This window comes from Sminthopsis crassicaudata, chromosome 6 (genome assembly GCF_048593235.1).
Source record: "Sminthopsis crassicaudata isolate SCR6 chromosome 6, ASM4859323v1, whole genome shotgun sequence".
Classification (NCBI taxonomy): domain Eukaryota; kingdom Metazoa; phylum Chordata; class Mammalia; order Dasyuromorphia; family Dasyuridae; genus Sminthopsis; species Sminthopsis crassicaudata.
In genome coordinates this window covers 67,386,783-67,401,975 of record NC_133622.1, presented here as the reverse complement: position 1 = coordinate 67,401,975, position 15,193 = coordinate 67,386,783, and the positions used below count along the sequence as shown (strand labels likewise).

The following is a 15,193-nucleotide window of genomic DNA, read 5'->3' as shown; positions in this document are numbered from 1 at the left end:
GAGCAACAGGGAACCACTGGAGTTTATTGAGTAAGAGGTAGTAGACTTTTGGCAGATGAGTGAAGAATATACAGGAATAGAAAGAGATTTGAGGAAGGGAGACAAATCAGAAATAATGAAGAATAAAATAAAGGGAGGAGGGAGTGAAGTTGGGAATGGGGGAACAGACTAATTGTCCTCTAAAAGACCTTTCCAACTCCAAATCTTTGATTGTTTCCAGGTGTTTCCCTAAGAATCTTTAGAAATTCTAAAATGTATAACTTAAGTTCATTCAAATTGTTCTTCTCCATAATTATTCCAAATCACTGAAGATTTACTGACTTGCATAGGAATAAGAATTTCTTTTTTTTTCTCTAATTTTTTTTTAGTAAACTTATTTTCTGCCTAAGGATTTCTCCTGGAACCTTATACTTTTGTTCTCTGACTTTGTGGAATCTAGGTGTGTTTGTGAATGAAATAGTGTATTTAAAAGTACTTTATAAATGATAATGCACTATTCACAGTGTTGTTGATTATTATTATTGATAAGGAAGAATGATTTCTTTATGGTAATTCTATCCTATCTTATCCTGGAGTTATAACTTTCAAATTCTGTCCTTATGATTCAACACGGGGTACGGCCAGTGTTCTTCATCCCTCCCCCCACACATACTCACCTTTCCATTCCTGCTCCCACTCGTATTAAGAAGTGATGCTCAGATTCCATGACAAACCTTTCCTAGAATTAGTGAAGTCGAGAGTACTGTTTTTTATGAGATGCCGGGGGGGGGGGGGATAATTCTTAATTTTTAACCAAACCAGAAATCTGAGCATATTCAAGGCAAATATCTATATTTTAAGAGATGATCTGTAATACCTGACTATGTGAAAGATGGTCAAGGACTTATCCATGGAAGCCTTTGTTTTTGAGAATGAGTAGTAAGGGAATCTCTGCCTTGACATTTTTATCTCCACAATGGCAGAGAAGGGTACTTGAAGTTTAGATGGTCTCAGTTTTCCCTTTCTTCACTATTCCAGAGGGAAAAACACAAATGACTGTAGCAGGAGCCAGGAGGTCAAGAGTTAAGTCTAGCCCTCTATTCCTAATCTTAGTTATGTGATCAATTGTTATCTTCCCCAATGATTCATGAAAATTCTGGAGCCTGTTTTAAATTTAGGGACACACACACTCATATCTTACAAGGAGTTACTGAAGAGTTAAGACTGGAGTTAAATGGATGCAATGCTCCTTTCCATAGAAGGCTGAAGCCTTTCTCTCTCTTTCTCTCTCTTCCTCAGCACACTCGAAGGATTTTATGTGGATGATGCCTTACAGGGCCAGGGAGTATACACCTATGAGGATGGTGGAGTACTCAAAGGCACCTATGCAGATGGAGAGCTGAACGGACCGGCCCAAGAGTATGACTCAGATGGGAGACTGATCTTCAAGGGACAATATAAAGATAACATTCGGCATGGAATCTGCTGGATATATTACCCAGTAAGCCTTATGATTGTTAACTGAGCTAAGAAATGTTTTTATGTGATTCTTATAAATTTAATATTAACTAATAAACAAGCCAATTTAATATGATTCTACCCCAAATCCTTCAAATTTTCTTTTTGCTATTTAATACCTTTAATTCATATTTTCACACCAACATATCAAAGACTAAGAATTTCATAGGTTAGGAACTTCCTACTAACTAGTCAATATCTTAATATTAGTGACCTAAGGATTAGAGAGGTTAAGTAATTTGCCTGTGTTCACACAGCCACAGTTAAGTGGCTGAGGCAGAATTGAAACTCAGCTCTTCTTGACTAGGCAGCTAGGTGACACTAGGATTAAGTGCTGAACCCGAAGGCAGGAGGACCAGAGTTCAAGTCTGGCTATGTGATCCTGGGCAAGTAACCTTAACCACAGACTGCCTCAGTTTCCTCAACTGTAAAATATAAAATTCTTAGCAAATGCTTGATTTCAGCATTCTCTCTGTCTCATCAGAGTGCCTGTCTCACATATATTTTTAGGGTGGAGGGAAATGGCTTATGGTAATAGCTATTAATTTTCTCTTTTCATAACTAATAAAATGGGTAAAACGAAATAGATTTTCACTCTTGCCTAGTTGACTTTCTGGATTTACTTCTGTTGGAATTTACTTCTTTTAGTAAATTTACTCACTTATAGAAAATGAGAGTGACCCATTCCATTATTGTTACTGTCTCTGGTGGACCAGGAATAAATCTGAAATTTTCCTTTTTCAAGTTGCTTCACTATTATTGCTCGATTTCACAAGATCCATCCTAGGTCTTATAGAAGGGCTATGTGACAGTTATGTGTTTCAAAGAATTAGCATTCATTTGGCCTTCAGTGATTTGGGAGAATTTCTTGGCATTGCTTGAGATAGATAATTAAAGACAATAATTCCAGGGTGTGGTCACAGTCAGGCAAAAAAATCACTGCTCTAAGCTGCCCTGTCTGGATTTTTCTGATACCTCAGCTGCATTTGGTAACTTTCCTAAAAGCCTTTCAAATGACTGGATTTGGGAAAACATTTAACTTAAAGTTTATTTTGTCTAGAATTTGAATCTAAATAAAATCATGCTTTCATTTCATCCAAAGACTGTAATTTCATGATTTTTTTTTTTTTTTGATGAGAACATTCACTCAAGCACAAGTAATAAGATTGGCAGCCTCTCCTAAATCTATTCACATACCACATTTCCTCTAAGTTTTATCCTCAGACCTGGAAATGGGGATAAAAGAAAATGGCATGTGGAGTAGTTCTATTTAAAAAGAATTTAAATAACTAAATAATCAAAACATTCACAGGGTCCTGGAAAAATCCAGCCTTCTTAGGAAATAAGTGGCTTTCATTGATGGCCAGACAGATGATAACAATTGACATTTATGTAGCACTCTGTGGTTATGAAATGCTTTATGCATATTATTTCATGCAATCTAGTGAGATAAGATGGTGTAAGTATTATTATTGCCATTTTATAGGTAAGGTTCAAGGGAGTTGAATAGCTTGCCTCCTTCTAAGGGCAGCAGAGTCACAATAGAAATTCGACCTTTTGTCTCCTCCATCTACTGTTGTATAGAGGTTATTGGACATTCTTGCCTGGATAATGAAAGACTTTATTGATTGTTGACCTATGTGTGAGATCAAATGCAGACTTTTCTGTGTGGCTTTTAAACCTTTCTCAATGCCTCCTGATCACTAGTAGACATTTGATGCATTCTTTTCTTTCCCATCCTCCAATCTAGCTAAACTAGGCTGTTGTTTCCCCACAGAAAATATTCTACTTCTGCTGTCCATTTCTAGCTTTCCCCCAGCCAAGAATGATCACCCTGTTCACTGTTTCCTTCTGCCTTACTTCTATTTCTCTCAGAACTCAGCTCAAGCTCCTCCTTCTACAAAAAGAACCTATCCTGATTCTCTTAGTTGCTAATGCCCTCTCCTAGGAAATTATTACTGAATTTCTTCTTCCCTTTCCCCCCAAACCACCTCATAGAATGTTAACCCCTTAAAACCAGGGACTGGATTGTTTGCTGATTTGTTGAGTTTGTTGTAGAATAAAAAAGAGGAAGAATTTCTCCTTCCCTAGCATAGCGTGTGTGGTAATCTAAAAGGATTCAATCATAGAATTTAAAACCAGCTGAAAGCAAGTTAGTGCCTGCATCTTGACCTATCTATAGGTTCATTTTATAGAAAGGAGGGAAAAACCAAAACCAGAGCCTTAGCATGGTTAAATGACTTGCCCACAAAAATTAGTCAGAAAAAGAACTGAAATTCAAGCCTTCTGACCCTTTAGCCCAGCGTCCTCAGTGTGGGAGATACTTGCTAAAGTCTCATCAGTTATCTTTAATGATACAGCCTGAGAATCTCCAAAATCATTCATTGTGCTAATAAAACCGATAAGATTCATTTTTTTAATTAAACAAGCATTTGTTTAATATCATTAGGACCAGAATTTAAGACTACCTCAAATGACTTAAAGCTATGTCCATTTATGTGGTACATTGCTTTTATCCCTAAGACAAAGAAAACAGAACTAAAAAGATGAATTTTTTTTTAAATTTAAAAGTAAAATTACAATGTATTTGCATCCAGTGTTACAACCAGTTCTTCTGTTGTTAAAGCTAATTGTGTGAAAGCTAAGTGCTTTGGAGTTACAAAGGAGAATGAGGCATGCAGTACTTATCTTCATGATACCTATTGTCTGGTAAGGGAGATAAGAAATTATTTTAATAATTTTAATAATAGTTCACTTTTACTCCACAAAATTCTACTCTGAAATCTTATTATGCCATAAAGAGTACCTTGGAGTCCTGAAGGTTATGTCAATGGCGCATGGTTTCTGACAGATTCTAGGATGTTGGAAAAGGTCTAAGTTTGCTCTTCATATTGTTCTATTTTTTTCCCCCCCTGAAACTGGGGTTAAGTGACTTGCCCAGGGTCACACAGCTAGGAAGTGTTAAGTGCCTGAGATCAGATTTGAACTCGGGTTCTCCTGAATTCAGGGCTGGTGCTCTATCCAGTGTGCCACCTAGCTGCCCTAAGTTTGCTTTTCAAAGATGAGTCTCGCTCACTACAGAAAGTCATTAACACTAGGTCATTTGGAAATGAATTCTTTGTTCATGACAACCCATGACATGAATAAAAGCACAAAATGGCCTCTGTCCCACATAGCCCTCTTCCTCTTCTTCAGTGATAGTGACAAAGTAGTGGAAAAGGGAGCAGAGAGTGCTGTGAATAATACTTTTCTAGTTAGTTTATGAACTTCATGTGGGGCAACTAGATGGCTTAGTGGGGAGAATGCCAGATTTTCAGGAAGAAATCATTTTCATTAGTTCAAATCTGGCTTCAGCCACTTATTAACTATGTGACTTTGGGTAAGTAAGCCACTTAACCTGTTTGCCTCAGTTCCTCATCTGTCAAATGAATAGGAGAAGGAAATGGCAAAACTACTCCAGTATCTTTGTCAAGACACCCTAAATGGGGTCATGAAGAGTCAGACATGACTGAAATAACTGAACAACAGACTTTAACTTGGCTGTTAATACTGGAAATGTGAAATCCCTGCCCAGTGACTAGTAGTGAACAGAACACTGAAGGAACCAAATCAAACCAATATTGACATTCTTGTTATAAATGCAGCTAAATGGAAAAGTGGTTCACAAGTTCTCATGTGACAAGCTAATAAAGGAATTAGCAGAGTTTGGTTTATTATGTACCTGAAGGTAACAAGAAGCACTGTCACATGAGATATCTGGTCATCTTATATTCCAGCTCTCATGATAAAAATTTGCAAAAGGACCATTGTGAAAACGGTTGCAATTTATGCATTAAATCTTGCAGAGCATGAAAATATAGAGGAATTCTAGAAAGAACTTCAAATTAAATCAACTGAGAGGATCTTATTGAGAAAATCATAGATATAGAGCTGGAAAAGCCCCGAGAGGCCATTTAATACAATCGCCCTGACATTTAGCTGCAATTTTCTGCTAATTTCATTTACATCAAGAATGTCAAAACTGATTTGATTTGCGGTGCTTGCTCAGTTTGGGCCATCTTCAGTCATTCTGATCTGTATCTTGCCACTGGACCCAGATGGTTCTGGAGGAGAAAGTGAGGCTGATGATTTTGCAAAGCCCTCCCTCACTTCAGTCCAATTCACTTGTATGTCATGGTTATCACCTCCCTGATGTCATAGACATCTTTGAGAATGAAGAGCAAACAACAAGAAGCTTGCTTGGTTCACCCACTCTCCCCTGTACAGGGATCTCACATTTGGAGTATCAACAACCAAATTACAGTTTTTAGAGAGCTTCTAAACTTTGTTATTCTTAGCACCTTCTGCCCCCTTTCCCAATTCTGTCACCATCACTACAGAAACAGAAGCAGAAATAGAAGGAAGCCATGTGGGCTTAGGGTCATCTTGTACTTTTCTCCATGTCATTGTTGCTATGATCAAAGAATGAGATTTTATAAATTAATATGCTGAGGTTCATATAGGACAAGTGACTTGTACATGGTCTTGTGGGGAAGCAAGAGGTAGAATCTGAATCTAAAATCAGTGCTCTTTCCACTGTCACTTCAATGTAAAGTTGAAACTAAATGAATATGGAAAGAAATCATAAAACATAAATCAGGAAAAAGGAATGAGAGTCAAAAGATGTATAGTTTACACAGATGTCTCAATCTCAAGTCCCATGAATGCTTTAGGAAAAGAGCCAATACAGAATAACATCACAAACAATCAAATCCATATTTTAATAAATAAGGAACAAGTTATTTCATTCCTGAATTAAATATATTTTCAGACTACCTACTTCCTGGAATAAATTCCAAAATAAATATACAGCCAGAAAAAAGTATAAACGTGATTAAAAATATCACCAGGTGCAACTGAAATAACTCTGTCTTGATTCAGTCAGTTATTGATAAAGAAAAATGGACTCTGAACCAAAAACAATACTGAAATGTAATTGATGTAAGTCAATTATATATGCTGGATATAACACTGGGCCTGGAGTCAGGATAACCTGACTTCAAATTCAGCATTAGACAATGACTAGCTGTGTGATCCTGGGCAAGTCACTCAATCTCTGCTCTCAGTTTCCTTATCTGTAAAATGGGAGTAATAATCACATCAACCCCCTCAGGGATGTTGTGAGGATAAAAGGAGATATTTATAAAGTGCTTAGCACAGGGCCCTAATCTATTAATAAGCGAGCACTATATAAATGTTAACTGTCATCATCATCATCATCATCATCATCACCACAAGAAAACTAAAATAGTTTAAAAAAAATTACTTTAGCAGATACTTGCTAAGGGAGGAGAGGTAATAACCAAAAGTACTAGTTTAGCATCTCAACTCATTTGTAAAATCTTACAAAGGAGAAATATGGAAAATTATGCACAGCATCACTTATTATGGGCAGCTAGGTAGTACAGTGAAAAGAGCACTGGGCTTGGAATCAAAAGACTCATCTTCCTGAGTTCAAGTCTAGTCTCAGATAGATGTGTGAGCCTGGACGAGTCACTTCACCCTTTCCTCAGTTTTTTCAACTGTAAAATAAGCTGGAGAAGGAAATGGAAAATCACTCCAGTATCTCTTCTAAGAAAACCCAAAATGGCATCACAAAAATTCAAACACTACTGAATAACAACTTAATGACAATAAAATCACTTATTAAAACAGAAGCAGGGGAGGGCAAAAGTAGTGTAAGGAAAGCTTGGTAAGAATCCAACTAAGCAAAGCTATTCTGAGAGCATTTAAGGATCCAAATTTTAAAAGGGCAAAAAGAGAAAAAAGAGAAATATCGGCAAAAGAACTTTATAAGAAATTTTTTCATCACCAGGGACAGCTAAGTCATTATGAGTGAGCTCCCACATCCTAAATGCATTTATTAATAAGAAAAAAAATCATTAAAAAAAATAAAGAGGGGGCAGTTAGATGGCCCAGTGCAGAGGGCACCTGCCCTGAAGTCTTCTACACATAACACTTAACTAGCTGTATGACCTTGGACAAGGCACTTAATTCCAATTAAAGGAAGAAAGTAAATAAATTTGGAAAGCAAGTCATTTGGACCTAAAGGAGATCTGAACTGGAGAATGTTTTTGTTATTGTTGATCAGCATGTTTTCCTTGAGATAGTCTGCTGCCATGGAATGGGGGCTTGAGCCTGGATTCAAATACCACATCTCTCACTTGTGTGTGATCTTTCAAAAGTCAGTCTCTCTGGACCTCAGTTTCCTCTTCTGAAAAACAAAGGGTTCAAGTAAATGTCTAATGCCATTCCCTTTATGTTCTAAATTGATAATATTATGAACTTTTGGCTTGTTATATTTGGTTTGTTGAGAGAATTTTGGGGGGGAGTGGGGGAGATTTAGAGGCAATCAGCTTAGTAAGCATCTGAGGCTGTATTTGGACTCAGATCCTCCTGACTCCAGAGATGGTACTCTATTCACAGCACTATCCAGTTCCCCCCAAGTTTATCTTTTCAGTAAAGTAAAAACTTTCCTCTCAAAAAGAGAAGCTTTTAGACACCATCCAACTAGACAAATGCATAAAGAAAAAGCAGGTGAAAGTTTAAAACAAAAAGATGTATAGAACATGAGCAGAATTCTCTTTTTAAAACTACATTAATGACATTCATTCCTGGAGAATCTATGTCTAAGGAGCCTGAGTGCTTTAATAAGCCTTGTCTCAATAACCCTCGCAGCTCTCCTGGAAGGGAGGCAGTGCTGATGGTGTTATTATCCCCTTTTGTACTGTGCTAATGTTTTTAGTATAATTAGGAACAAGCTAGCAGGGAAGAAAAAGCATAAAAGATGTTTCTGATGCATTTCCAGAACATAAAAAGGATTTCACTCCAAGGAAGTGTTGTTTTTCTAGAGTATTTGAAAACCTCTCAGTTTGAATGGTGTAGAACAGAAAATAAATACTTTCTATTTGTTTCTTCTTAGTGCTACTCCATCGATGGCACTTGTGGGAATACTCAGATCGTAACCCTCTGCTAGTTGATAGAAAGATCTTCAGGCATCAGAACCTTTGAGTTGGGAGGAAAAGCCGAGTTTTTGGAAGATGTGATGACAGAATTATTATTTATATTAAAACCTCAAAGATCTTTTTAGGAGATGGGGTGCAAAGTAGAACTAGCTGGGGGCAATCAATGTTAAGCTCAGAGAGCTTTATGGATTAAATACAAACACATACACACACAGAAACCTGCAACTCAAATTATTCATTGTTTTTTATTTCCTCAACTTAACTGGGACACCACCTCTGATATATATATATATATATATATGTGCACTTACATTATAGGGTATGCAGAAGTAATCTGTGGCCCAGATTCTTCCCACAAACAGTTTTCTTTGGGGACAAAAAACTTACCCATGTGAAACAGATTGAACTCAAACCAGCTCCTCCACTAGAAAAGGATGAGGAAAGAAGCAGAAATGAAGTGCAAAAGACACCAGGATAAATGAGAGCAGGAGAAAAGAGAGTGGAAATGTGATCAAGGGTTTTATTTCGTTTTCTTCCCAATAGGAATACTCAAGGCGAAGAATTATCTTGACTACAGACAAACCATGATAGTTTGTTAGTGCCTTTTGTAAAATTGCAGCAAATTTTTCCTGAGTCAAATGAAAACTTTGAGCCTCTCCATCTCTCTTCCAGGCTTTACTTCTATTCCTCTGCTCTCTTGTATTCTTATACCTAAACACACTTAGCATTCTCCAGTCATAAGTACGTTAAATGATGAATTGTTTAATTTTTAAAGTTATTTCCACCTTCCGAATCCTTGTCATTGTGAGAACAGTTTGTTCTAGTTCAGTTGTTTTTCACTCATATCCAATTTTTTTTTGTCTCTATTTGGGCTTTTCTTGGCAAAGATACTTGAGTGGTTTGCCATTTTTTTCTCCAGCTCATTTGATAGATGAGGAAACCAGGGCAAATAGGGTTAAGTGACTTGCCCAGGATCACATGGCTAGTAAGTGTTTAAGGCTGAATGTGAACTTGAATCTTCCACATTCAAAACCTGGCATTTTATCTACAATGCCATCTAATTGTCCCTGTAAGGGCTATAATTCATGAAATTAGAATAGACTGGGTAGGAGAGTAGGTAAAGAAATATCTAGTTCATATTATGTCTTTATATAATGTTTCTTGTTGTTGTTTTTGTTTTTTGTTTCTCCTGCCAGGATGGAGGTACTCTGGTGGGTGAAGTTAATGAAGAAGGGGAGATGACTGGAGACAAAATAGCCTATGTGTACCCTGATGAAAGGACCACAATTTATGGGAAATTCATAGATGGAGAGTTAATAGAAGGAAAATTGGCTAACATGTCAATTGAGGAAGGAAAGCCCTATTTTGAACTGGTGCCAGGAAGTAAGTAAACTTTTGAGTTTGCTACTCTATTTTTTTTGGGGGGGGGCAAGGCAATTAGGGATAAGTGACTTGCCTAGGGTCACACAACTAAAATGGGTTGTGTCTGAGGCAGGATTTGAACTCAGGTCCTCCTGACTCCAGGATTGGTGCTCTATCCACTGCACCATCAAGCTGCCCCTGCTGCTCTAATTTAAAGTTAAAATTAGTATGGTAGGATTTTCTGTGTATTGTACATATATTCTTCTCCTTCATCATAGATTCTACTTGAATAATTTTTTTCATGATTCAATAGGGTTGAGGAGTCACATTTAGGAGAAACAAAGGAAAGAAATAGTAGAGATTGGGCTCTGATTTGTGATGGAGAGGAAGGATGGGGAAAGTGAAACTAGCCTTTTCATTCTTCTCTAACTAGCCCAGCCCTTGTGTTTTTCATAAAATAAAGGAGGTTATTTTGTGGGATAAGGTAGAAAAGTTTCCTCATGAGATGAATGAAAAGCCAGAGAGACAGAGTTTCTGGGTGATTAACAATAAATTTTATTAATTAGGCTAGTTGATAAACAATAAATTGAAAGTCAATGGTCTTAGTAATCAAAGTCAAGAACATGGAACCACTGAATGCTTTAAATGCTTGGAATGCTTGGAAAAGGAGGTGTACCTGACAGGGGAAAATCAACCTTGATTGGTGAACAATTAATGAGGTAGTAGACCTATTTATGAGGAGATGAACTGAAAGTCTTTACCTCCTACTGCTAAGAATGTGACTTTGATCATGAAATTGCCTTCATAAATCTAGTCTACCCATACCAGAAGGTTTCCTCTTTCATGAGTTGTTACCCTAAACTCCAATGGAGAGGTGCAAGGATATGACCTTAATTCTTTAAAGCTGGACTGTACCTAAATTAGATACTATTAACACTTTAACAGAAGGAAGATCTAGTTGGGTAGGTCCTGCCCAAGGAACATGTTCCAGAAGGATTCGGGTAATCTCATCTATCAGCTTTGCCCTTCAGAAACCATCTGAAATGATCTACAGAGGCTGGCTCCTCAATGGAAACAAAGGGGAAAACTTTAATTCTAATTTAACAATCCTAATAATAGAAAAATAATCATTTTTCTCAATTATCACAGCTTCATTTAAGAAGAAATAGACCCTTGGGGACACTGGCTCTAATTGGGATGAGTATGAGAAGAACAAAGAACTAAAATGAATTTTGGAAAAGTTGGATGAGAGTTGTGGTGAAAGGAGTCTAAGGAGCCAATAAAGGAGGGAGGAGTTCAAAGAATATATATAGATGATTGATAGACTGATAGAGCAAGTGAACATTTATTTTTGAAATTTTTTAATGTATTTATTTATTTAAAACAGATATAAAATGGAAAAAGAAAAAATTGCCATGTACACAACAGAATATAAGAAAAGATTCAAATATAAAATAATAAATTTTCATTTCAAGAAAATCTATATAGTAAAGACTACACATTGTGTTCAGAGCTGAACATATTTTTTTTTGCTTTCCTGTAAATTTTCTTTTTTTCTCTGCTACATACTTTTTACTTTATTCTTTCCCCCATTCCCTCTTCCCCTCTCCCCAGAAAAAGGATACAATTAGGTATACACACATATATATTATATACATAGGCATATTACATACATATTTATACAGTTGTACTGAATCATCTTTATAAATTATGTCAGGACAGATAATAAGCCAGACAAAAACTATTTGAAGAATGCCTGTCTGTGCTCTATTAGGTGATTGTGGAATTGTTTCTGGTATTTTGAGATCGAATTATTTATAAATCCACTAACAGATATAGATAATGGCTAGAAACAAGTAGAAAAAGAAAGCAGAAGAAAAGAGTCTTAAAGCTATTGATTCATAAGTATAACTATTCGATTATCTCCATTTATAATACAGATCTCCCAAATCCAGGTCTTCAGTCCAACCCTTTGTTTCCCTATTCATTCCTTTGACATGAGTATATTTCTCCAAGACACTGAGAACAAGTTCTATGGGCTGTCAAATTATGACCTTGAAGGCCATTAACTGAGCCTCCATTTTCTTCTTTATAGAATGAGGGACTTGGGAGAGATGGTCTTGTGTTTTTTTTTCCAGCATAAGTACTATGAATTTTTCTGCTCACAGACAAACTGTGATGGTTTGTAAGTGACTTTGCTAAAATTGCTTTCTCCTTGCCATTTGCTTTTCCTGAATGCAAACCAAATTTTAGAGTGTTTATGGATTTCATCTGAAAGATTCTGCATTGTTCTACAGCTTCAAAAAACAGCACAATGCCATCTGAAGTTATAAATATCCAAACTATCTCACAATCCCTTTTCCAAATGGACTTTACACTGGATAATCTCTAAGATTTGGCAAACAATTTTGGCTAGCACATAGCAGCATGTTTTCTGCCTCATTTAGTATCAGAAGGCTATTCAACAATTATGTCTTATGGTGGAATCTTACATGATTTAGAATTTGCATAGAAAATACATTGTCAAGTGAAAGGTTTTAAGTCAGAATTTTATTCTGATAATCAAATGACAATCAAATGATATTTTTTCCACTTAATAATATAATTTTTTTCTAATTATTTGAAAAGATGGTTTTTAACATTTCCTTTTATAAAATTGAGGGTTTTTTCCTTCCATCTTCCTTCTGTCTCCCTTCCCCAGATGTCAAGCAATCTGAAATAGGTTATACACGGTCAATCATATTAAACCTATTTCTGCATAGAGACTTTTAATAAAACTATTAAGCACAATGAACCTTACATCATCAGCACCTTCCAATCAATTGTGTGACTATAAAAGTATGGTCTGCTTTCACTGAATAGCAAATAACCTGCTCTAGCCTTTTTTTTTTTTTTTTTTTTTGCTATGTTGGGCCAGGATGATCAATGCTAGAAGTAAAAAAGGTATTTCTAAGTGAAATGCTAAGAAAAGCTAGAAACAAGAGAAAGAGAAACCTTCTGTGCTCAACAGGATCCTTATTTTCTCCCTCTTCTTTTTACTTCTTCATGTTCAGATAAAGGTTAGTAATGTAAACTTAAAACCACATTGGATGCCTCCATATAGTAACTGAAAAACAAAAAAATAGAGAAAATGTCCAGGATCTTTTGATGCATGCTTATGAAACAGAAGAATAACAGAATACAGATTTGAACTGGATCTTACAGGACTAGAAAGATGATTTTGAGGATTAAGAGATGAAAAAGGGATATTTCTGGACTAAGAAATGACATGAGTAGAAATCTCTGCATGTTTGGTGAGAGAAGACTGGCTGGTAAATTGGATTCAGATTGGATTCAGATTGTATGTCCCCTGGATGATAGGCTAAGGACTTTAGCCTTCATTGGACAGGAAGTGAAGAGTCACTGAAAATGGAAGGAAAGCAATATCATTAGAACTTTGCAGGAAGAGAATTAATGGTGGTAGAATGAAGAATAAACTAAAACAGAATGACAGAATTTTATGCTTTGTTGATGCCAGTGAGAGGTAATAAGGAGCTAAACTAAGAGGGATAACATTAAGAAGAGAAAAGATATTGATGAGGAAGAATTGTCAAGATTTGGTAATCAGATGGAGAAGAAAGTATGTCTAAATAAATGGGAGAAAAAAAGTGCCATTAAGAAAAATTGAGAACTTGGAAGGAATACTTATTTGAGCAGTGTAAGGTGACAATTTCAGTTTTAAATATGTTGATTTTGAGGTACTGACAAGAGTTCCAGGCACAGATAGCTGATGTTTAGTGGAATATCAGATACTTTAAAAATCATCATGGAGGGAGATAGAGGCAAAATGTCAGAGAAAAGGCAGGAACTTGCCCAAGTTCTACCTCAAATGCCTCCAAATACTTTAAAATAATGAGTGTCAAAACTCACAAAAAGATGGAGTGGACCAACTTTCCAGCTGAAGACAACCAGAAGCTTAGCAGTAAAAGTCTTGCACCAGGGTGAGGAAGCAATGCAGTTCCAACTCAGATCATGCTAGCACAGCCCTGGCCCCTGCAAACCAAGAGCAGACCTTGGGACTTTTGAACCAGTGGCAGCAGTTTCTAGATGGTTTCTAGAGTTCTCAGCCTATAGATACCAAATACAACTTGGAAGATTGGCAAGAAAAGCTTGTTGTATTAGGATATAAGGAGAGCCCCAATAAACCAAGAGTGAATCATGGGAACCACTGAAGTAGAGTGGTGGCAGAGGAAGTGATGGCCTTAGTGACAGTTTCTGGAGCTTTTTTCCCACAGGTAAGGGGTCCAAACAGCTAGTCAGAAGGATATTGCAGGTGTCTCTTTGCTAGTATTGAGGCAAGACTGTTGCTTTCCCCATACTCAGATCCAGGTTGCAGGGCTGGCTCACAGTCCCAGGGTGAGAAGGACCACTAATGCATTAGAACTTAAAGCCAGAGTGCATCAAAAACTGTCCTCACTCTTCCAAGGCAGAAAAGAGTGCTTGTGATCACTCACAGACCAGAGCATAGGCTGGGAGAGCAGTAAACATACTTCTCTTTGGATCATACCATGTTGAAAGAACTGAAACCTTACAGGTCCCTAGAAGGATCTCTGAAAATAGCTGCACAAAACCTTGAAACTTGACACCTTGTAAACCTACTCCCCAGCCATGAAACAGACTCTTATTTTAACATAGAGTTAACAGCTAAGTGATAGGCTAGGGAAATGAGTAAATAACAGAAAAATATTCTGACCATAGAAAGTTACTATAGTGGCAAGGACAAGAACATCAAAATACACATTAAGAAGAAAATTACAGATTCAAAGCTCCTATAGCCAAAACCTCCAAGAAAAATAAGAATTGGTCTTAGACCATAGAAAATTTGGAAAGGGATTTTGAAAATCAAGTAAGAGAGATAGAGGAAAAATTGGAAAGAAGAATGAGAGTGATGCAAAAGGAAATACAAAAAGTTAATGAGGAGATTTCCTTAAAAAGCAAAATTGGCCAAAGGGAGGTACAAAAGCTTACTGAGAAAAATAATTCCTTAAAAATTAGAATTGAGCAAATGGGAATTAATGACTTTTTGGGAAATCAGGAAATAATAAAACAAACTCAAAAGAATGAAAAAGTAGAAAACAATGTGAAATATCTCATTGGAAAAACAAAGAATCTGGAAAATAGATCCTGGAGACATCATTTTAAAATTATTGGTCTACCTCAATGATAAGAAAAAAGAGCCTAGACACCATCTTTCAAGAAATTATCAAGGAAAACTGTCCTGACATTCTGGAACCAGAGAGTAAAATAGAAATTGAAACAATGCCCCAATCACCTTTTGAAAGGGATCCCAA

The 15,193-nt window shown here is 36.5% G+C and overlaps 1 protein-coding gene across 1 annotated transcript in view; it reads left to right on the top strand.

The window, feature by feature from the left end:
• The window catches only part of SETD7 (SET domain containing 7, histone lysine methyltransferase), a 68,699-nt gene that overhangs the window by 26,244 nt on the left and 27,262 nt on the right, over positions 1-15,193 (top strand). Inside the window, exons 3-4 of the mRNA XM_074274484.1 lie at positions 1,279-1,480; positions 9,698-9,884. Of these exons, the coding sequence (XP_074130585.1) occupies positions 1,279-1,480; positions 9,698-9,884 (389 nt within the window). The remainder of the gene's footprint in view (positions 1-1,278; positions 1,481-9,697; positions 9,885-15,193) is intronic.